Genomic DNA, 23,271 nt, shown 5'->3' with positions numbered 1-23,271 from the left:
AAGGAAATAAAAATGAACAAATTTCAAAACTGAAGGTCATAAACCTCAAAATGTCAAGTGTCTACCCAGTGAAATGAGAGCCACATTAAGGCAAATAATTAAAAAACTGAGCTGGTGTCAAAGGTCCTAAGATTTTCCAAAATGAAAGAAAAGTCACATTCAAAAGAATAACAATCAGAATGGACTAACATTTTTTAAGAGCAGCAGTAGAATCTAGAAGAGTGAAGTCAGATTTCAAAATTCTGAAGAAAAGTGATATTCCACTTGCAATTCTATACCCAAACTATCAATCAAACATGAAGATTAAAGATTATTTCAGATATTCAAAAATTCAAAACAATTATATCCTATGCACTTCTTAAAAAGTTAGTAGAGGATGAGCATTAGCAAAACAAATGAGTTGTAAGGAAAAGTAAGAATGGGATCTAGGAAACAGAGAGTCCAATGTAGCATAAATCCTAAAATGAGAGCTATGGGCCCTGCAGAAAAAGCAAATAATCTTGAAGGCTGGAGCAGAAAAAAGGAAGAGAAAGTGAAATGTGCTGGAGATTGCTTCTTTATTCTCAGCATCGTCTCTGCTCTTGGAAGCTCTATGCCCATAGAGTAGGAACGGAAACCTTTTAAACTAGATTTCCTACATCCCTTGCCAGCAGATTTTAGTTTAGAGCCCCCAATGAAAGCATTTGTACAAGATTTAGATGGCAGAAGAAAATGAGAAGCCATTACTCTCCAGAGCACTCAAAGGCAGATGCAGTAGCTTTCAGGTGCCAAAGACAACTGATATTAGTAGTTGTGGTTCACCTGAAATTCCTGTACTTCCACATTCTTAAAAACCAGCAATGGTTTTCCACTGGTTGTGCTAGGCTCCTAATTCCATCAAACTCCTTTATTCGGAATTATGAAAAGTACTTTGATTTCCTAACATAAACTTGACTGATTCAGGGATCCTTTATGCAAAAATATAGAAATGATGGATTGTTTGAAGACCATTATTACATAGTTTTCAATAGTGACCATTATTTACATAGTCATTATATTGCACACATTGACTTTTGATCTAATTAGATTGTGATATACCTATATTTGGAGAATAGGGATAGGGAAAATCATTTGTGAGGAAAATGATGACACAGTGACCCATGCTCAACTTCCATAAAAAGAAGCTCTATGTATAATGTTTAAAGTTGATGACTTTGAAAAAAACTAGTGTAAGTCCATCACTTTTTTGTTTTTTTTTTTAAAAAAGGCAATATGGTTACTTGAGAGAAACGGGTCAAGACAAGAGGCAGTCTGAGTCCAGGCAATAAAGAGCCTACCAGCAACATTAGATTTCTTAGGTACGTAATATCTTACTTTCTTAAAGACAAATGGATTAGCAAAAAAAGCCAAAAACCAAAACCAAAAACCAAAAACAAAACAAAACAAAACCCCACCACAACAACACTGAAAATAAGAAACAAGGTTTTAAAACAAACACAGAATATAGATGCAAAATAACTAGGAACTTTCATCCTTTGAGTGAGACATCACTCCTTTTATTATTTATTTCTATGAGAGGCCAAACTACAGTCAGATTTTCGGGGGGGGGCGGTGGAATCAAATGAAGGTACTAGAGCAAAATAATTAAAATGTTAATCTCCTTACCTGATGACAACCTGACACATCCGCCTCCACAGTGAGACCATACATATCACCAAGACTTAGTATGGAGACTGTTTTTCCCCATAGAAATAATAGATGTTATCATTTATCATATATCAAAATATCACACATTATACCTACAATATGTGATAAGCAGTTCCAATGGTTCCTGCTGTAATTATTCTGTTTGTGCTTCCAGAACCGAGCGGTTCCCCAGGTAACTGGTTTATTGGCATAGGTAGGTTGTGTGTCTGTAGAAGCAGGGTTCAGATTTCAAACCAGCTGATCTGGAAGCCACCCTACCTTCACAGTGATACGTGTGTCACCTTCACAGTGACATGTGTCTTCTCAAATCTACTTTGTACTGACCTAAAAGTTACACTTCATCGATTCCAAGTTTTTGATTTGTCATCATGGGAGCAGTGACAGGAGTGGAGATGTCACTGAGCATCCATGTAAAACAAACACTAATTATTAGCTTATATATAAAGCAAGAATTCTACTTAAGACAAGGTAGATTATCGCAATACATTTTTTTCTCTACTTTTTGTTATGAAAAATTTCAGACATATATCTAAAGTAGAGGAAAAGTATAAAAATTCCTATGTATCCAACACCTAGATTCAGTAATTATCAATTTTGCCAATCTTGCTTTTTCTGTTTGTAACTATACTTTTCTTTCTAGAGTATTTTAAAAACTAATGCCAGACATGTCATTTCACAATCCTTCCATTTTCAAAAATGCTGAACAAGCTGTCTTTGTCAATTTGGGCAGGAATTAATATTTGAATAGATATGTGAATCTTTTGATACTGAATATGTGAATAGACAATTCCGGCATAAGGTGAAATACATGTTACATAATCTGGTTTATTCTCTTCATGACTCATCTAAATTCAGAAGAAAATTTAATGGAATTGCCTATCCTCAGGCATGAATCTTAAAATCTGTCAGCCATTCAGGGCACCCATTCTCTTTGAAGGTACAAAAGTGTTAAGCAATCAGAAAAGTTTAGAGAAAGCAAGGAAAGAAATACAGGGATCAAGAAAAAAAGGGACATGAGGAAAATAGGAACTTAGAGACAAACACTAAATTACTCAGGAACTCTACTTGCCTGAAAAAAGAATTAGTTACCATAGCAGACATTGCCAGGGCCCTGCCCACACCCCTTCGAACTTTCAGGGTCCCCCTGCAGACTTCCAAATACCAGCACTTACATCTCTGTACCTGAGGATTCTGTACTTGAGGGAAGTGGTGGTTGGGCTAGGCATCCTTAACCGAAATAACTCTCAGAAGTTGGGTGTGTAAATATCACAGCTCCCTTAACTCTCCGACGGGTAATTCTGTGACATATTTTACACTGTTTCTGAAAAAGTCCATAGTATTAGACTCCTCTAATAGTTGGTGTATTAGGTGCCCATCATTGTCTCCCTTTTGCCTGTATCATTGTCCCACATCCCCACTGGTATCACCTGAATTTCCTAAATAAGAAAACTTGCACTTGAACCCCTGTCTCAGCAACTCAATCCGGGGAAACCTAAACTGAGACAATTACTAAACAAGATTCTTTTCTTGCTCTTTTAGATTTTAGATGAGCAAGAAAAGAAGACAAAGACTCTGTGGTAGGTGCTTCACATACATTATGTCTCAACTAAATCCTGATAACAGTAATGTGAAGTAAGAATTAGAGTATCACAATAAATTCTATCTATGATCTCACTATTAGGATTTGAATTCAGGAATAAGATAAGATTAGGAAAAGTACCAGCAACATGAATTAGTTTAATCTAAATTTTCATAGGCCCTTTTTTCCCAAGCCATTCTCACTGTTTTATTTCCTCAAAGCACTGTATTATCTGATATTATCTTGTTCAACTATTTATTTACATATTATCCCTCTTACCCTTGGAATGGAAGTTACATAGACAAGGAATTTTGTCCTGATTAGCATATATCCTCAGAGTTGGGAGTAGATTCAGGCACTCCATGAATATTTGTTACATGAATAATTTATCCTTATAATCAAAATATTTTAGCCTATATTTCGTAACTCTTTATCTTTTCCAAATTTTCTGCAACTCAGTCCCACTTTGTGAACTTCCCAGAAACACCACACTTCCTTGCTGTTCTGATCATACTTTTGCCTTTAGGCCTTTGCACTTAATGTTCTCTCTATCCAGAAAGTTCTTTCTTTAGACAGGCCTCATGGCTTGTTCCCTCACTTCATTCAGGTCTTTTCTGAAACAGCACACTATTAGAGAGGCATTATTGCTTTATTTTTCTCTTTGGTAATCATCACTAATTGACATATATATTTATTTGTATGTCTATCCCCATTAGACTATAAGCTCAATGGAAGAAGTATATGGTCTGTATTCCTTTACTGGTATTTCCTCAACACTAAGAATAGATTTGCTGGGACACAGTAGGTACTCAACAAATTCTGTTGAATGAATAGATAAGCACAATCAAAATTAATAGTTATGAAATCAAGAATCTCCACAAAATTACTTTGGCTTTCTGAAATCTTTTTCAAAAGGTATCAATAATAAATACAAAAATAGGAGACTAAGTAAGGAGACGACAGTCCAACAGAAGGTCTTATTTTTAGGTTCTATTGATTACACTATGATACAGCACACGGACTCAAAAGATATACTTGCTAGCTCTCAGAGGTAAGGAACTCAGCTGCTGGGCTAGATCTCAACCATGTGTGCCACTTAAAACTAAATGCAGAACTTCAGGCATGTTTGATTAAATATCATCTTGTTAGTTTTAGTTCCGTATTCCAGCCACAACTGTTAGTTTTCAGCAGTTAAGTGAAAACTGAATGATAAAGTCTACTTTTTTTATATGACACATGCTCTTACAGATCTTATAAGGTACTGTCATTCTCACCTCCCTCTTGGAGCTTGATTGATTACTCCTTTTCCTTATGTTCATTAATCTCATCACCTTATCTTTTATACCACTTCATTTTAGCAGAAAGGTAATAATAAAACCCTCATCCATTATCCTTTTACTCATCTAGTCAAGCGGAAATGGTTAATAACATGCTACAAATTGAACTTCAATCACCTCATTTTCTCCTTTGTTGAATACACATTAAAATATATTCCAAAAGTGCAATTTGTTTTACAGGAGAATTTGTGTTATATTGCTACAGACAACTAAAATTAAGTGTTTCTCAGTTCGGTTATTAAATATATCCAAGTGCTCTTTTATCGATAATACTAAAACATTAACTCATTTTATTAGGGTATAATAATACAAGAGCCTTATCTCCCAGAACACAAAGACATCTAGACTACCTAATAGTATGTGTTATATGATGGGTCATTTATCTTTCAGAAAAAAAATACCAGTGATAATTTATGAATTGGCACATTATTACAGATGAAATTGCTCTCTATTTTTAAAAGTTAATTTGTTTACATGCAGCCTTATCTTGAAATGCAAGCCCTATTAGTGAAGAAGTCTATAACTGTCATATAAAACAGAAAGAGAAGAATGGATATATACATAAAATAGAAAGACACAATGATTTAAGATTTTAAAACTATAACCTCTTGAATGGAGTAAATTGAATATACAATTAGATTATGGTTTTCAAAAGAGAAAATTATTATTAAAATTATTAAGTTATTAATTAAATTATTATAAAAATTACACAGCATTTTTTTATATTACAACAAATACTTGTTGGATTGAGTTCTAATAGTCCTGAAACGGTACGGGAAAATAGCTATCTTTTTGTGGAGAAAAGATTTCCTATAAAGATCTTCTCATGTGGGTGGGTATCTTCTATCCATTTGTAAATGGCCATGCTCACCAACTGACTAAAAACTAGACTTGCAGTAAATGTTGATAAACATAACCAGATAATAAAAGATTGTTGGATATTATCTTCCTACATCCCAAAAAAATGATCTTTGACTCCAGAAAAAAAATTAGTAACGGACTTAGTATTTGAGCCCCAAACTGTACCACTTGTTAGAATAAAACTCATCTTTATTATGAAATACTTACAATATACTTATAAACATATTTTTACACTGTTGTTTTAAAAAGACTGTTCCTTTTTATCCATTAAATTGTTTCACTATAAAATATACATGGAAATATATGATAATTACAAAGTTATTAAATTTTATATCATTGTTTACTCAATTTCTTGGTGTTGCAGAATCAAGAACAAGTATCAATTTTTGTTTACTTTTAAGACTTAGAGAACATCATCTAGCATTCCCTGTGAATAAGTCTTTCTCTTTTTATATGATTTTATACTTCTCGAGTTAGTGGAAAGTTTTTAAGATACCTGTCATATTAGACATGAATTGTATGTCATAGTTATATTACGTTCTTTGTGAATAATCTTGGTTTTATGTGGAATACACAAAAGAATAGGCTAAAATTATTAAATACTATTTCTTTCATACAAATAACAATAATAATGTATTACTAAGTTGATATTATATATGTTGAATATGTATTTTCATTTTAAGGAGAGGGAGAGATTAACATTTTAATACTATTTAACATGTGAAAATCGCAAAAGAATCAATAAATAAGCCTATGCATGCAACAGTTTTGATTTTAATCTCCAAACACCTTGAACAATATCAGATGCCATTGTCTATAAGCAAATGAGTTTATCAATTTAATGGGGATTCAGGCAAATCAGCTGTTTAATGACAACTCCAGCTAATGTGGCAGAGGTTTTGCTCCAGTGCTGACAAAATCAGTGTGATAAAACTGTGACGAACTGATGAAAGCCTATTTCTTCTTAAACCAACATTTCATGTAATTAATAGCAAATAGCAGAATGTGATAATTTAAATTCATTTCATTTATATCCTTTATATTTAGTGTTTTTATATTCAGACATAATGGTTTCAATTTTTTATATTCTTGAGCCTTTTCTTACCTTATCCATCTTCTCCTACTGTTTAACTCATTTCTCTCAATTTTCTCTTTCCTCATTTGTTCTCTTTCTACACTGAAAGTGACATGTAATGTCACTGTTTAAACAAGACAAATTTTAATTACTGTTTTTACAAAGAACAATTCCTAAGTTGTTGGGTTTAGAAAAAAAGACAGTATTTAAAGGCTTCTTGTTAGTTGGGTTATGCTTTGTTGGTCCATAATTTGGAGATCTACTTTATAAACAAAGAACATTTAAAAAACTGAAGATAGAAAATATTTTTTAACATTCTGTATTTTCCTATGTTCTTCTTTCCTAAGTGAGAGATACTTTACAGGCACCTGGGTGGCTCAGTAGGTTAAGTGTTCCATTCTTGATTTCAGCTCAGGTTATGATCTCATGTTCATGAGATCCAACCCTGCATCTGCCTCTGCGCTGACAGCCCAAAGCCTGCTTGTGATTCTTTCTCTCCCTCTCTCTCTCTCTCTGTCCCTCCCCCACTCATGTGTGTGTGTGCATACTCTCTCTCAAATAAATAAACATTAAAAAAAGAGATACTTTATAGTACAAAATGCTTTCATTCTTAAGATACGGGTGCTAGTATTATTCCTACAGATTCAGAGGTTATTATTAACAGCAGAAGCTTTACATGACATAAGAAGTTTTAATGATATAGTTGTACTATTAAATAAAGTAACTTTTCTGATTTTCAGTATGAATTTTACAATCGCTAACACAAAGCAGTGGAAATAGTGAAGATGGTTAAGAAATGGTGGCTCTATTGGGGTGCCTGGGTGGCTCACTTGGTTGAGTGTCTGACTTCAGCTCTGGTCATGATCTCGCAGTTTGTGGGTTCGAGTCTAGTGTTGGGCTCTGTGCTGACAGCTCAGAGTCTGGAGCCTGCTTCAGATTTGGTGTCTCCCTCTCTCTGCCCCTCCCCTGCTCACACTCTGTCTCTCTCTCAAAAATAAACATAAAAAAATTTTTTAATAAAAATAAAATGGTTAAGAAATGGTGGTTCTATCAATTTTGGTTATATCTTGCTATGAGTAAAATCTAAATAATGTTTTAAGCAAGTTAGGGACTTTTTCTTTGTTTTCAAATAACAAAGGTAATAAAGGTAGCCAATTAACTAGATCAGTGGCTCAAGAACATAAAGCCTGAGGTCTCTGATTTTCTTGGCTTGTTCCAACTATTACTTTTTTTTTTTAAGTTTATTTATTTATTTAGACAGAAAGAGGTACATGAGTTAGGCGCAGGACAGAAAGAGAGGCAGAGTGAGAATTCCAATCAGGCTCTGTTCTGTCGGCACAGATTGAAAACGGGGCTCAATCTCACCAACCACGAGATCAAGACCTGAGCTGAAATCAAGAGTTGGATGCTTAACCGACTGAGCCACCCACATGGCCCCCAACTCTTATGTTTATGTTCCAGAAAGAAGAGGAAAGAGAAGGACAAAGAGTAAAAGGCAAATCTAGGCTGAGAACCCCACTTATATCTTATTGGCCAAAATTCTAATTGCCAGTCCTTCCTTTAAGGAAAACTAGAAAGTGTGCGTGTGTGTGAGTGTGTGTGCGGGTGTGCGTGTGCGTGTTAAGCTGAGAACACTGGTGTCTTTCAAATTTCAAGTTCCTATCAGTTTTCTTAAATGTTTTTTTAAAATATATCTCTGAAACAATTTTTATCCAAACCATTCCTTATACATAATAGTTCATAAGGTAACAATAAAAACAGGCATTGTTCCTTTTCAAAACATCTAGAGGAAAAATACACCAGAGATAGAATAAATTATTTTATAAAAGGTGTCAATTTCAGATATTTAAATAAATTTTTTATGGTTTCTACTCCCATTCTTTAAAATAAATCAATAAAGCATGCACTATTTTATGTCTGAATTATACACTGCATTTTAGAATGGCATTTAAAAATTTTTAGTACTTTTTGGGGCGCCTGGGTGGCTCAGTCGGTTAAGCGGCCGACTTCGGCTCAGGTCATGATTTTGCGGTCCGTGAGTTCGAGCACCGCGTCGACTGTGCTGACCGCTCAGAGCCTGGAGCCTGTTTCGGATTCTGTGTCTCTCTCTCTCTGACCCTCCCCCGTTCATGCTCTGTCTCTGCCTCAAAAATAAATACACGTTAAAAAATTTTTTTTTAATTTTTAGTACTTTTTAACAAACTTTTTACATTTGAAATAAGTCTTAAACAAATGGGTTCATTGGCTCCCTCACAAAAAATGTCTCTAGACATTTCCTCTTCTCCTATATGCCTAATTCTCCAGATATACTATAGTCAGGGGGTTAGGAGTATGAATTCTGGAATTAGACTGTCTGAGTTGAAAACTAAGCTCCAGCAATTTTAGGCAAATTATTTAATTTCTCTGGACCTTACTTTCTCCAACTATAAAAAAAGAAATAATGTTGTAATGGTAATAACTGAATTATTTAACATATATAAAATTCTTAACACATCATGTTTTATAAGTATTATTTATTACTCATACTACCTTTTCCTTCATTGGAGATATAGTCATTAAGTACTTCCTATGTACCAGACATTAAGCTAAACACTAGAAATGCAAATTGTGACCAAATCATACTTGAACCCACTCTCATAAACATAATTTTTACCATCTTTTTATTACTACAAAAAGTGAATACTGAGTTTGTTTATAGCAAGAGAGAAGAAATCACAGTGAAATAAAGTTATTATAAACATAATATAAAGATTAGTAAGGCACTGAAGATTCTAGACAGTTTCTGTTGCCTATAAAACCCAGCTAAGAATGTGAAGATAATCCAGAATCAAGCAAAAATAGCTTACTAAATTAAACTATCTTCTCAGAGTTTCTTTTTATTTTTAATGTTTTATTTTAAAGAGAGAGGCAGGATTCGAGTGGGGGAGGAGCAGAGAGAGGAGACACAGAATCTGAAACAGGCTCCAGGCTCTGAGCTGTCAGCATAGAGCACTATGTGGGGCTTGAACCCTGTGAACCATGAAATCATGACCTAAGCCGGAGTCGGATGCTCAACTGACTGAGCTACCCAGGCACCCCTCTTTTCAGAATTTCTATTCCATTTAACTATGAATTTGATAATGATATAGCCACAATCATATAAAAATATGTTTTTAAAGTTTCATAGCAAATTTTAAGATTACTTAAGATACCTGGTGGTATTAAAGTGTCAGACCAAAATAATTTTATATGGAGTCTTGCTGCTAAAGCACAAAAATGCAAACAACTTGCCATCAGTATTACAAAAAATATATGTGGAAGTATTAAGTTGTACCCCTCCTCCTCCCCACCCCCCAAACCTGGACAAATATTTATTAACTCAAAGGGCTTTACTAATTATGTAAATGGATATTTTTCCTACATGTAATTTTATTCAAACTTCCCCTCTTTTCCCCAATTAACACCCCTGCCAAATGTTTGGACTTGAAAAGGCCACAGCTTTATACACAATTAACAGTCAGATTCTAACACAAATTACATGTCATTCTTATCTCTATATACACATTGAACTCCTATATCGTGTTGCCAGCAGGCAGCTTGCACTAGGGAATACGTCCTGAATTTGTTTAATGTCTACGAATAACATTTCTCACCTAGGAAAGAGATACTATCCACTGCCAGCTATGTGAATGAAATTTTCCATGTTCTCTTTTTATTTTTTATTCAAATAGGTACTTTAGAGTTTAGAAAATGATCCACTTATTCATCAATCTGTTTTAACAAATATTTTCTTGAAGCATAAAAGGCAAAAATAATCTTCATTTTTCTTTAAAAAAACCTCTGGATCATTACAGGAACTTTCACGTATGGCAAACATATTTTCTGAAATAGTTGGGGAAGTATCATTTGACAAATCATTTGAGTGCGAGAAAAAGTACTTGAAATTAGATCAAACCTTGAAAATAAGATACGTATGGTCTCTATAGGTATCACTGTTTCCCTAGGAAAGGTTTTCAACAATGGAAACACTAGAAATAATTGATTTCTTACTTAGCAAGTATACCAGACAATTATCACTTTAAAATGCTCAAACATGTCCTAATCTTTCTAAGTGCAAAATTTTATTACCACAGCACCTCAGTAAATACCAGTCATTTATGTAATAAAAGGGAAACTGAAATCTATCTTTTATACAACTAATATGCATACATATTATGTTTTGAAGGTAATATGAAAGGCACTCCGTAAAGCAAACAGACTTCTTAAAATACAAGTATCATTCCCATTGTACCTTTTAAATAAACAAATCTGATTGGGTTAGTTACTGGCTTCAAACTCTTCAGTGGTCACTCATTGTTCTTAGAATAGTTTCAGTTCCTTTAATTAGCATGTGTTTACCTGTCCAGATTCATCTCCTACAATCTCCGCCACTAGGCCCTAAACTCCAATCATATTACAGTTCTTTCTATGCCTCCATCTCAACAAAGCTCTCTCTCAAATTGGCATCTTTACCTGAGTCTGGTATATACTTTCCCCAGTAGATCCTTGCTAGTAAATTAGTAGATTCCTAGTAGATTCCTACTCATCCTTCAGTTCACAGTTTAAACATCATTTCCTTTATGAACCGTCTATGAGGTCACTCCTCCTATTCCCCTCCAAATATTAAATGTTGGATATAAATTTCCATGCCACCCCATACTCTCCTGCCATAAGATTTACAATAATGTACTTCAGTGACTTGTTGATCATCCTCTGCTGAAATGTAAATTCTGTGTGTCATTAAAAAGAACCATATCTGTCTTTTTCACTGTTGGATTCCCAAAGTCTACATACATGGGCCTGACCCTCAATAATTCTTTGATTTCTAAAATTGGCTTATATATATATCAATTTAAAGCAGAGCTCATAAGCACCATAATATCCATTTAAAATATTATACTCTCTTTCCACTGTTACAAATCCCTTCCTATAAATGTAAGAAGTTCTGAAAGCAGGAAGAGGGCAAGGAGAAGGAGAAGAAGGAAAAGGTTGATGAGGAAAGAGAAAGCGGGGGTGAAGAGCAGGAGCAAAAGGAGGAGAAGGATTGCAGGCAGAAGAGGAAGAATCAGGAGGGGGAGCAGGAAGAAGAAACTGTGACATGTTTGGACATGGCATTCAGTTTGGTGCAATGGGGGAAAAGTTGTGACTTTTGAATCAGTATTCTAGATGTGAGTTCAAACTGCACCACCTGTTAATCTATCTGATGCTGTGAAAGTTGTTTAAAGTTACAAAACTTCAAATTCCTCATTTGTACAACAGGGAATATTAAAGCCTGTCCTATAAATTTCAGAGAGTTGTGAGGTATTCATGAAATTAAGCTTGCGAAAGTCCTTAAAAACTGTGAAGCTCTTCATAATAGAAGGGACTATTAATATCTTTACCATTAATACCACAATCAAGGTAATCTCACCTAAGAATACTACTCATCACTTCAGAAAAATTTTGGCTTATATATGAATTAAAATATACTATTTAAAAGTAACCATGAAAGTTTATAGTCAAAAAATTATACAAACCAACCCTGAAATAAATTCCAATATTCTAAGATCTTGCTACAATTTCAAAACATCTCCTGAAATTTCTTGTCCTTTGTACTATCTGATATTATTAAGTTCATTATACATTTTTATTTTACTTACTGCACTTTAAAATTCTGTACACGAAAGCTGTTATTATCCTGAGACAATAATCATTATCCTTTTTACTTAAAAACTTGAACATTTTCCTTTCTTAAAAGTGATTGCAACTCAACTTTGTTAGATGGTGAAAAAGAACTGTTATACTCTCTAAAACTATACTATGCTTTTTAAAAGGTATATGTGTTTTGAATAATGGCTAAGATAGTAAATATTGTATTTCAAATTTGTGGTGAAAATTTAAACAATATATGTTAGAACTCATTGTAAGGCTTCACTAAGACAGTCATTTTAAAAAAATGATTAAATAATGAAAAAAAATTCTTTGAACACTCTTTGGGGCAGTTATCACGACTCTATTACCTACTAAAGTAAAAATAATGTTGATTCTTAATTTTTGAGTGTTATAAAATTTAAGTTCTCCAAAATTCAGTGATAATCCTTTGTTGGTATTAAAAGGTTTCTTTTCTTTTTCTCCTATCCATTTGGACTACATAATTCTACAATTACAGATGTAATCATAAACAGCATGTTTCTCAAAAAGCTCTGAAGGCATCAAATTATTGTAGTAAAATCTTGAATAAACAAATCTTTTTAAGTATCCCTATTTCTCATATAAGTATATACACATATTTTCCAAAAATAATGCCATTGGGATTTTATGACTTTGAACTAAAGCTCTAAAACCATACTATTCAACTAAAGGTTTCTTTAGCAATATGAACATGGCCACGCTGCACATGTTACTTTTAGCTTCTTTATGTACAACAAACTGCATTCAATTGGTGAACAAATACAATGTTTAGTATCATATTTAAAACCACCATTCAAACCTTTTCTTAATGCCATTATCAGTTTTTCTTTTGCAACAATTTTGTGTATAAAAATAAAAGCACTGGATTTTTATTAGTGCTGCCCCTTCTTTGTTTTGCTCCACTCTGTAAAGCCCTTTTGGGACACTAAGCCTGCATTTACCATAATACGGATTAAACTTTCTTTGTCCCGTTGCACAGGGTTTGTTAGCAGGTTAGTCTTTTTACATTTTTCACAGGCAGCCTGCAGCTTACCCTTTAGGCCTCACTCAAAATACTTCTGTGGATTTACAAAAATGCCAGAGTGGTCTTGGGGTTAATTGGAAGATAAGTGCAGCCTTTAACATAGAGACTCATTAAACATTTAGCCTTACCACAACTCACTATCCTTGGAAAGGAAAAGTTCTAGAGCCACTTTAGAAATAATAACACAGTAAAATAGTTTTTTAAAATGATTACTGGTTGTTTTACAGACTTAGAAATACTTCACTTAACTGTTCCAACGGTGATATAATAGAACAAAGTAATTTCCCTGATCAACTCTTTTGGTTTTAATGTGTGTTGATCATAGATGAAAATAACCAGATTTTCTACAGCAACTAAAAGGCAAAATCAAGTTTATGTTGAGAGATTTGAAGTAAAAATTCAGCTGATGTGAAATGGCAGGTAATAACTTATTTTTGAACCAAAAAAAAAATAATTCTGGGATTTTAATTTTGTTGATTGTCTTTTTGTCCAAATAAATCACCAGACTCAAATATATTTATCACTTAGAGCCAAATGGAAATGAAATGTACAAAAAAAAACAACCTACCATGTGAAATATTTTTAAATCTCTATTTCTTTAATTTCTGAGATACATACATATATAAAAATAAACACACTTATATATTAAGTCCAATGTATACTCATTGCTGACAAGCTATTTTTTATAATTATGCAAGCAGATTGTTATCCAGATTAACTTTTCCATCCCCTTACCTCCTTCCAACACTATCACTCACATACAAAAAGAAAAAAAAAAGAAAAAGAAAAAGAAAATGCGACAAAACACACAGACACTTGAAGTAAAGGATTAGACATATTTGCCCAAGATGCAGATAACAAAAGCAAAAGTGAAGAAAATTGAAGAGACAGCCAAACTTCAGCAACAAAATGGTTAAAGAATCTGAAGCATTGTTCCCCTTATTTTAAAAGTCCGCTATATTGTGAACAGCGCAAACATCAGACAAGTTAAGATTACTGACCATTATCTCCTTAATTTTCTCCGCTTTCCCTCACATTCCCTCTTGCTATCTGGGCACCATTTTTCTAAAGCTTTATTTCTGCTAAGAAGTAAACTTTCCCTAATCCATCCATAATGGAACCTTTAATTGGATTGGGAGCAGGGTGGTGTATAAAATAGCCCCTATTCACTCAAAAGGACTGTAGTTTTAGGGACTTAAAGCAGAAAGGTATTGTGAAAGAAAATCCTCAGGGAATCAAGGATTAAAATGTGGCTCTCTTAAATTCATCAACTCCAGAACACAAATGAATTGCTTCCTTAAACAGGTAACTTTCCAAATAAATGGCATAGAACTGAAATTAAAATTACAATTTTCCTCTAAGGAAAATGATGCATTTATACTAATATTTTTTGGCTTTATAAACAACTTACTTATACTTCCTTTCCTAAAGCTTACAACTAAGATGCCAGGAAGCAAGTGGAAGGCCCTAAACATACCTACTCATATTCTTCTTACTCTACATATATATTTTCCCTGTTAAATGTCTAAGAAGAAAAGCATTAAGCATTTGCTTAATTAATTAGTTCCTGCACATGTTCTGGAAGCACTGCTATGAAACAAGTTTGTTTCCAAACAAAAATACATTTTGTTCTTACGGCTGGGGCGGGGTCAGATACAAGTAATCAATAGTCCCTCTTCTTCCCTTTACCAAATATCCTTCCTCTTGGCTTCTTTCATACACACCCCACTTCCAAATACCCTTTGTTAGGATATAGGACTGCTGTCTTATGGCCCCTTCCATGGTGCACATTCAACCGTCTAGGGTGTCTTCAACAGTGAGAAGGGGCTATAGTCCATACTTAGTCATTCTCCCACTGAACCAAAGATACTCAAAGTACTAAACCTGGTATCGAAAGTAAAATGAAATTCAGAATGTACCTACCAACTTTAAAGTAATCTCTCAAAAATTCACATCTTTATCAAAAGAATGGGGAATTGTGAAAGAGAACCGTTAGCAGAGAGCAAAATTCCAATTATCTCATTTTATTCTCTCAATAACCCTACAAGGTAGAGGTTACTCCCTGTTTCACACAAATATAAAAGTAAGAAGTATTCACTATTTTGGGGAGCCATTAAAATTAAGACATCCAACTATTATTTTTATCTGTGCCATTTTACTAATAGATAAGTATGAGTATAAACCACTGAGTATGTAAATCTCAGTGGTTCGTATGTAAATATCATAAAAGGGTAATGTATTTAATCATATTCGAGGTTCATTTATGCTTCTTTACAACTTCATTTCAGTTTTTACATATGGTGATTAAGTTTTAAATGGCTGACCAAAAAACTATGATGAGTTAGAAATTACCTTCTATTAGAGTGTTTATTCATAATAAATTACAGTTTCTAGGGCATCAAATAACTTTAGGCCTTTATTTGCTGCTCAGTAAGAAGCAATCAAACTTACATGGAAAACAGTGCTTTAACTGAAAGACTGTATCATTATCTTGGCTTCCTACAACGACATCACCCGGACTTATTTATATATGTATAAGATTTGGTCCTCTGTTGTGTTATAAAATATTTAATATAAAATAAATATATAAGTAAACTTCTAAATATATAAAACATGTATATGGATAAACATATTCAGCTAGAACAACATAAAAAAGAATAAAACTTTGGGGGCAAAGCCGAATTTAAACAAGAATTTCATAAGTTATACATCAGAGTGGCAATTTAAATCACTAACAAAAATAAGTTTTAAGCACCAAAGAAAAGCTTGTATTAATACTAATATATATTTTTATATCATGCCTATCCTTTAAAAGACAGAAATACGAAAGCAATTTGTGTCAAGATCCAAAGAAATGAAGTCAGAAGGTTAAGAACATTATAGAAATCTCCACACTAGTAACTGTGTCCCCTGCAACTACACGGACACACTTGCCAAAACACATAGAAAACTTCCTTATTTAAAAAAAATTCCTATTTCTTTAATAATAAAGTTCATATTTACGTAACTTTTACATATTTACATAACTTTTAGAAAGTTATCAAAAGTTCACTATTATCTTAATTGTTAGTGGCTGTATTCTCAGCATATTTGTGCAATGTATAACAGGATACATTTAACAGAAAGCCATGATCCTTTTGATGGACACTACACGGGTACGAAAGAAGAAGATACATACAAGACAGGATGAGGAAGGGATATGTGTTGGGAAGCAGATATTATAGATAGATTCTACTACTCTGGGTTTGGCAGGGCAAAGGGAACAAAGAGGAGGAGGGAAAATCAGAGCAGACACTTTGATTAAAAAGAAGTCCCTCAAATTCCTCTTTCTTAAAAAAAAAAATCTCAAAGAGCAAAGTTAGTTGGTATTTCTTATACTGGGTTGGAATGAGGAAGCAAAGTCCAGGAAGATCAGAAAGACAAGAGTTACTAAAATCAGAACAGAACTTAAAAGTCTGCTAAAGGATTACACCAGAAAGAATACTTCTTATTTTGCTTATTATCTGAAAATACACACACACACACACACACACACACACACACACACGAGCATGTAATCAGAACCAAAGACATGAGAAATCTTAAAACGTTTTTAGCAGATGAAGAATTGCAAATGGAAATTAACAGAATCAATCATAACTAAAGAAGTATGAAATGGCTATATTTTCTTAACAAATTTCATAAATATATCTTATAAATAAAATATTAATAAAAAGGCTTTCATGGAACTCCTGACCTCAGTTCCTCCATAACCTTAATTTCCCCATTATATCTAAAATCCTTTGAAAAAAATTCTACCAAGGTGGTTTTACAATATTGTAACCTTCTGTATAAGGCATTATCATCCTTTCTTAATAATGTTCTTTGCCAATTTAAAAACTAAATTCATTGGGATTGCAAGCAAAATGAGCCTTCTCTACATTATAGTCAGTGTTTAAGGAAAGTATTTTCACATTCATTCATTCATTCATTCAAAAAAAATTTTGAACGCCCATTATGTATGAAATACTGGACATCAACAACAAAAAAGTGGGTGGAGAAATATTTTACTAAGAACTAGAGAAAAGTCACTCTAAATATCCTGTTTAAACCTACACTTTGAGCAGTAAATATTAATAACAGAAAACAAGGCCCAAATAACCTTAAAATGTCTGAGGTTACTGTTTAAGTGGAGGGGGGGGCACAGGAATCTGAAAATCAGAGTGACTATGATCAAATCCAACATTAACTCCTTCCATCAACTCCAGGTTTTGTGGTAAAATTTTCATTTGTTTTATTTTAGAAGGAAATACTAACACACACACACACAGACACACACACACACACACAGACACACACACTGAATGCCACCACCCACTCCCAAAATATAGATGCTGTTATTTACTTAAAACACTTTAGACATTAAGAGGAATATTTTGGTCAACCCACAACACTCAAATCTATACTCAGGTTTTAGTAATGATAATACACTTTTACCTAAACTTCATTCATGAACTAAACTAATACCTAGCTAGCTCATCAAATATGGACAACTACAAACAATTGTATCTTCCTATATAAATGGGATCTAAAAATATCCTAGTGAAATAAAATAAAAATAAAAGTTTTATAGGATCCTAAGAGTAAATATGCACCCTAATATATTCAGTACAGTTAATAAAGGTATTGTAAGTTTGTTCCAAATCTCTGATAAACTTAATCAAAAACTCATTATCTCTGAATGATGATAATTAAAAAATTTTGTTTGAGAATAAATAATAAGATATTTTAAATGGCTACTATGTTTGACGTTTAAATATATTCAAAAATGTTCTTATATGATTAATGTCTAAAGCTCCCTTAAGACCCAAATCATGTCCATTTTTACTTGCTACTGTAGACTCAGCAACCAACATAACTGCCACATTAGTACATATTCAAACATTTTGGTGGAATGAATGACTACATATATACTTATCAAAGATTTTAGTCATTTTTTAACCTATGTATTTACTTAAAAGTTCACTGCTGACTTTGTATTAAATGTGAACGTTCTAACACAATTTTGCCTGTAAAATAAACTTTGCATTATTTATAAATTATATAAACACTGTGGTACACACATTATGCAGTTTGGACTTTTTGAAAGTCATCTTTGTCACCATACAAATGCAAGTTGTCATAAAATTTTAAAATGTTGTGGTGTATAAATTGGATACTTCTTCCAAAGTGGTCTTGCATGTCTTATCAAAGTCTTACCAACATGGTATCAAAATCCACAAGCCAAATGAGATCTAAAAGTAATATGCAACCTTTTTTTTTTAAATATGAAGTTGAGAAACAAGATGTCACAAAAATAGGGACCCCACAATTATCAAAGCGACATGATTAAAAGAACATGTATCATGGGTATGCTTCACCCAGTACCCTCACCTTGGGTTTCTAATAAGAATCCTCATTAAAAGGAATCAAGGCCCTTTGGGGAAACAGCTGATTCCAGAGCTGCAGGAAGGAAGGTTCAAGATGAACCAAGAACCTCTTGCTACCCCCAAAAAGTCAGAAAATGCTCAGGAAAATAAAGGGGCATGTCAAAAAGGACAAAAATTAGCTTGAAGAGGTTACTGCTGGCCAAATCTGAAATAATTTGAGCACTAAGATGATTATGAACATTAAAGAATTTTTATGTATTGAAAACAGAAATTCATAAGACCATACCAAAAATAAATCGATAAACTGGGTGAGACAAAAAAGTATCATGTTAAATTATCATGCCAAGTTGGAGCACCTGGGTAGCTCAGTCGGTTGAGCGTCCAACTTCAGCTCAGGTCATGATCCCACACTTGTGAGTTTGAGTCCCACATCCGGCTCCGTGCTGACAGCTCAGAGCCTGGAGCCTGCTTTGGATTCTGTGCCTCCCTCTCTCTCTGCCCCAACCCACTCACATTCTGTCTCTGTCTCTCTCAAAAATAAATAAACATTAAAAAATGTTAAAAAAAATTATAATGCCAAGTGAATAGCATGGAAGAGTTGATGTTGAGAATGATCATTTTCTAACCATCATTGTGAAGACTGATATAGGCAAGAATTGTTAAGTGGACTCTACAGATTTCATTAGTTTCCATTATAATTTTGATGAGAAGTAAAATATTTTCATAATCTCACTACAGATGGATTAACTGCAAAGGATAAAATAATAAATATACTAAAGATGTTGGACAACACCCTGACTGGTCAAAATTAGTATCAGCATTGAAAGGCAGATGGGGCATCAGGTCTGGATGTAAACCTCTAACAAAGATACATCACTTATGTAGTATTCCAACTAGATATATAACCTGAATCTGACCATAAGGAATCAGTAGATAAATTCAAATGAGGATTATTCTATTTAAAAAGGAAAGATGTCTATTCTTAGTCAATGTCAAAAACAAAACAAACAAACAAACAAAGGAAGGCTAAGGAAATGTTTCAGATTAATGGCAACTAAAGAAATTAAATGTAATGTCTAATCCTAGACTACATAATGTATGGGGGGGGATGTTAAAAGACGTTACTTGGTCAATCAATGAAAGTGAAATATATATAAATATAAATATATATAAATATATAAATATAAATACAAACGAATTCAGTAAATGATCAGTGAAGCCTGGCTTTGAAATGTTTTGCAAAAATAGTAACTCTCTCCTGTGATGTCCTCTGTGACCAAGAACTCACTGAAGCCTATTTTCAGAAAAGCGTAAAGCTAACTGTTCAAATATGAAAACGAACCTCTAATTATGCTTTCACAATTACCACTTGCTGATATTAAATGAAATTACTAATTTATAGAGTACGCACAAACACATGTTTGGCCTCCTTAAGAGGTTTCCCCAGGTCAAGTATTTAGAGTTCCAAATTGATACTTAGTAGAGCAGTATATAGGTCTATATTCATAATTCAAATCATTGGCAATTTAAAAAAAGTTACCATTAGTAAGTGGTATCTGAAACTACAACAAATAAACAAAAGCAATCCTCTACTTCAAGTTATAATAAAATTCTTCCTGAAAACTTTGTCACAAGTTTCATGTTTTAATCTACTCTTAATGTGATAAAACTATGTTATTCTGTTATCAGTGAGGAAGTTACTCTAAATGAGAACTTTTTCTAAATGACGGAAGGTTTAAAATACTGTATTCCTTTAGGTGAAAATATTTCTAAACCATGATGGTATTCTGTGGTAACTAGAAGAATACTCCCTCCAAAAGATGTTCACATCCTAATGCTCAGAACCCATGAATATGTTACCTTACATAGCAAAGAGGAATTAAGGTTGCAGATGGAATTAAGGTGGCTAACCAGTTAACCTTAAAATAAGATTAACCTGGATTATCCACTGCACCCCTGTAATTACAAGGGTCCTTCAAAGTGGAACAAGGTGGCAGAAGAGCAGGTCAGAGTAATGCAATGTAAGAAGCAATCAACTTGTGGTTGCTGGCTTTGAAGATGGAGGAAAGGGGCCACCAGCCAAGGAATACAGGAGGCCTGTCGAAGCTGGAAGAGGCAAAGAAATGAACTGTACCCTAGAGCCTTTCCTCAAGAGTGGAATACAGTCCCGTCAACATCTTGACTTTATCCAGGGAGACCCACATTGTTCAAGTCACTAAGTTTGTGGTAATTTGTTATAGCAGCAGCATAAAACTAATGTATGCTATTTTCTCTTCTCTCATAAAAAGTGTAAGAAATGTAATTTAATCTTTAAAATCAAACAGAATCATTATGGGAATCAATGAATGCTTTAAGCAACAACCTACCTACTCCAACCTCCAAGCATGCACAAAGATTCCCACATTCACCGTTACACTATATACAGACTCCAAGCGATCTTTTGACAAGAGGTGTTCTACTACCCATGACTCCACTTCATCTACTGTGAATGGCTCTGCTCTCATTACTCACCACATCATTGAATATCCCTCAGTCTCCACTACTCTCTTTCTCTCTTGGTTCCCCTTTAATTCTTTCCTGTTATTTTTGCTCATACAATTCTCTCCTGAGCTTCTTGACTCCTGCATAAAGATTGGACTTAAATGCACAAGGCTAGTCAATGCCCTTTTTCCTTGTCTGCAGATCTACCAATCAGCATATAATATTCTGCTCTCCTCAGCTCTTTTCATTGTTGCTGAGTATTTACTGGTTGTTTTCCGAGGATATTTCTCCCCCTATTTGCAATCTAAACCTTAAATTTTTCTGTAAAAGGTTATGTATATTTACTCCATCTGCAAACTTGAATGGGAAGCAGCAGAGATAATGATAGCATAGTCATACACATACTCTCACGATTATAGGCAGCTGTGATAAACGGCAATGTTAAGTGCAAATTCATTTTCTCCACACATAGGTAACTTCCTGCACCCCCATCCCTGCTCTCTATGCTCTCAGTAAATGTTTAAAGGACATGGGAGAAAATAAGCTCTTAACTTCCTAGTGTGCAAGTTACACGAAGCAGAGAGAACTAAGCAAAGTCAAGTTATATGTAGTATCAGAACTGATAAGAATGTATGTTTAATCTATAATAAATTTTCTTAAAATTTATATTTTAAGTTATAGCATATGCACTATGGTTTTATACATACTTTTTATACAACAACTTTCCTAGTAATTCTGACAATTTCCATGGCAAAGTACAAGCTGCATGTAATGAAATCCTGGCTTATTCCTCTAATATATAAAAGAAAATAAAACATGGTAAAGCCATATAACACAAGAGTTATTTAAAAATATATTATACTCTGAAATATATTTATTTATTTATATGTACCTACATACATTTATTGAATAAAGATAACAATGAAGGAAATTAAACTCTTCATATACTTTATTCATTCTCTGCTCATTCTCTTCAAGTCTTTCTTCATAAATATATCTCTAACATACATAAGATCATGCAACAGAGATAATTTGGTGTTCTTTTTTCTTTTAAAATTATATCTTTTAAAGTACTTTAAATATGACTAAGGTTCTAATTACATAAATCTATCATTTCAATTCCTTTACAACAAACTTTTAAAGAAACAATCCTTTTAGGAATTCAGGTATTATATTATTGATTTAAAATACCTGAATCATATCTGAAAGAGTCAAAGATACAAGATAATACATGAAAAAATAAAATATGACTCAAAAAAGCATAAAATGAAACAGAGACTCCTATCAAAATAACAAGTTACCATTTTAGGATCTTATTGGGTTTTTTCCCAATTAAAGGTTTCCAATTAAACTATTTAGGAAAAGCATTAAATTAATTTTAATCTTAAAAGAAGATCAATAATACTGACTTCAGACTGAAATGTTTTCAATAATGCAAATAGTATCTACCAAAACAAAATTTTTAGCTCCATGTAAACTGCCCTTTATGGAGTGAACAAGAACTTGAATAACTAAACTTTTGCAATCAAAATACAGATATGCTTTTAAAAATACACAAAGTACTCCACTTATGAAACAGAATGCATCAATTTCCATATAAAAGCTGAAATCTAAACAGAAGTTAAAACTGATGTCAGTTTACTTCTGAGAGCTTACTATATTTGGCAAACTGCTTCCTTTTTGATAACACAGTGGTTTCAGTTTTATATAAAGACTCATTATAAGCCACAATGTTTCCTAAGTATAAAATATGCAACATTTTATTAACTCCATTTTCATCTTCTGTAAACAGCCATGGATATAACTACCAATCACTTTAAAACCAGATTTAAATTTGAAGTATTTTTCCTATGATTTACTACATATTACTTTAGGAATTTCCTAACCAGACTGACTACCTAGCATAGTTCTCAATGCAATCATTTCTTAAAACCTGCATAAAATTATGATAATAACAACTGTTATTTGGTCCTCCGTGAATTTAGAAACAAAATAAAAAATATGGGACAGAGACCACTTTCTCTCTACATTATATGATCATGTCACCACATTTCAGAATGGGATATTAAGATCTTATCCTCCTCTTCTGAAAATTAACAGGAAAGAAGGCAGCTTTGGAGTATCTTGAGAAG

General features: G+C 33.3%; 1 protein-coding gene across 8 annotated transcripts in view; it reads right to left on the bottom strand.

Moving 5' to 3' along the window:
* The window catches only part of LRBA (LPS responsive beige-like anchor protein), a 772,859-nt gene that overhangs the window by 245,762 nt on the left and 503,826 nt on the right, over positions 1 to 23,271 (bottom strand). The window contains exon 1 of one of the 8 annotated variants that reach the window (XM_053216873.1): positions 1,645 to 8,118. The exons of the other annotated variants lie outside the window; for them this stretch is intronic. Within the exon in view, the coding sequence (XP_053072848.1) occupies positions 1,645 to 1,689 (45 nt within the window). The 5' untranslated portion in view covers positions 1,690 to 8,118. Of the gene's footprint in view, positions 1 to 1,644; positions 8,119 to 23,271 lie in introns of those variants that run through there. 8 annotated transcript variants of the gene reach the window in all.

This window comes from Acinonyx jubatus, chromosome B1 (genome assembly GCF_027475565.1).
Source record: "Acinonyx jubatus isolate Ajub_Pintada_27869175 chromosome B1, VMU_Ajub_asm_v1.0, whole genome shotgun sequence".
Classification (NCBI taxonomy): Eukaryota; Metazoa; Chordata; class Mammalia; order Carnivora; family Felidae; genus Acinonyx; species Acinonyx jubatus.
This window is presented reverse-complemented; position numbering and strand designations above follow the sequence as displayed.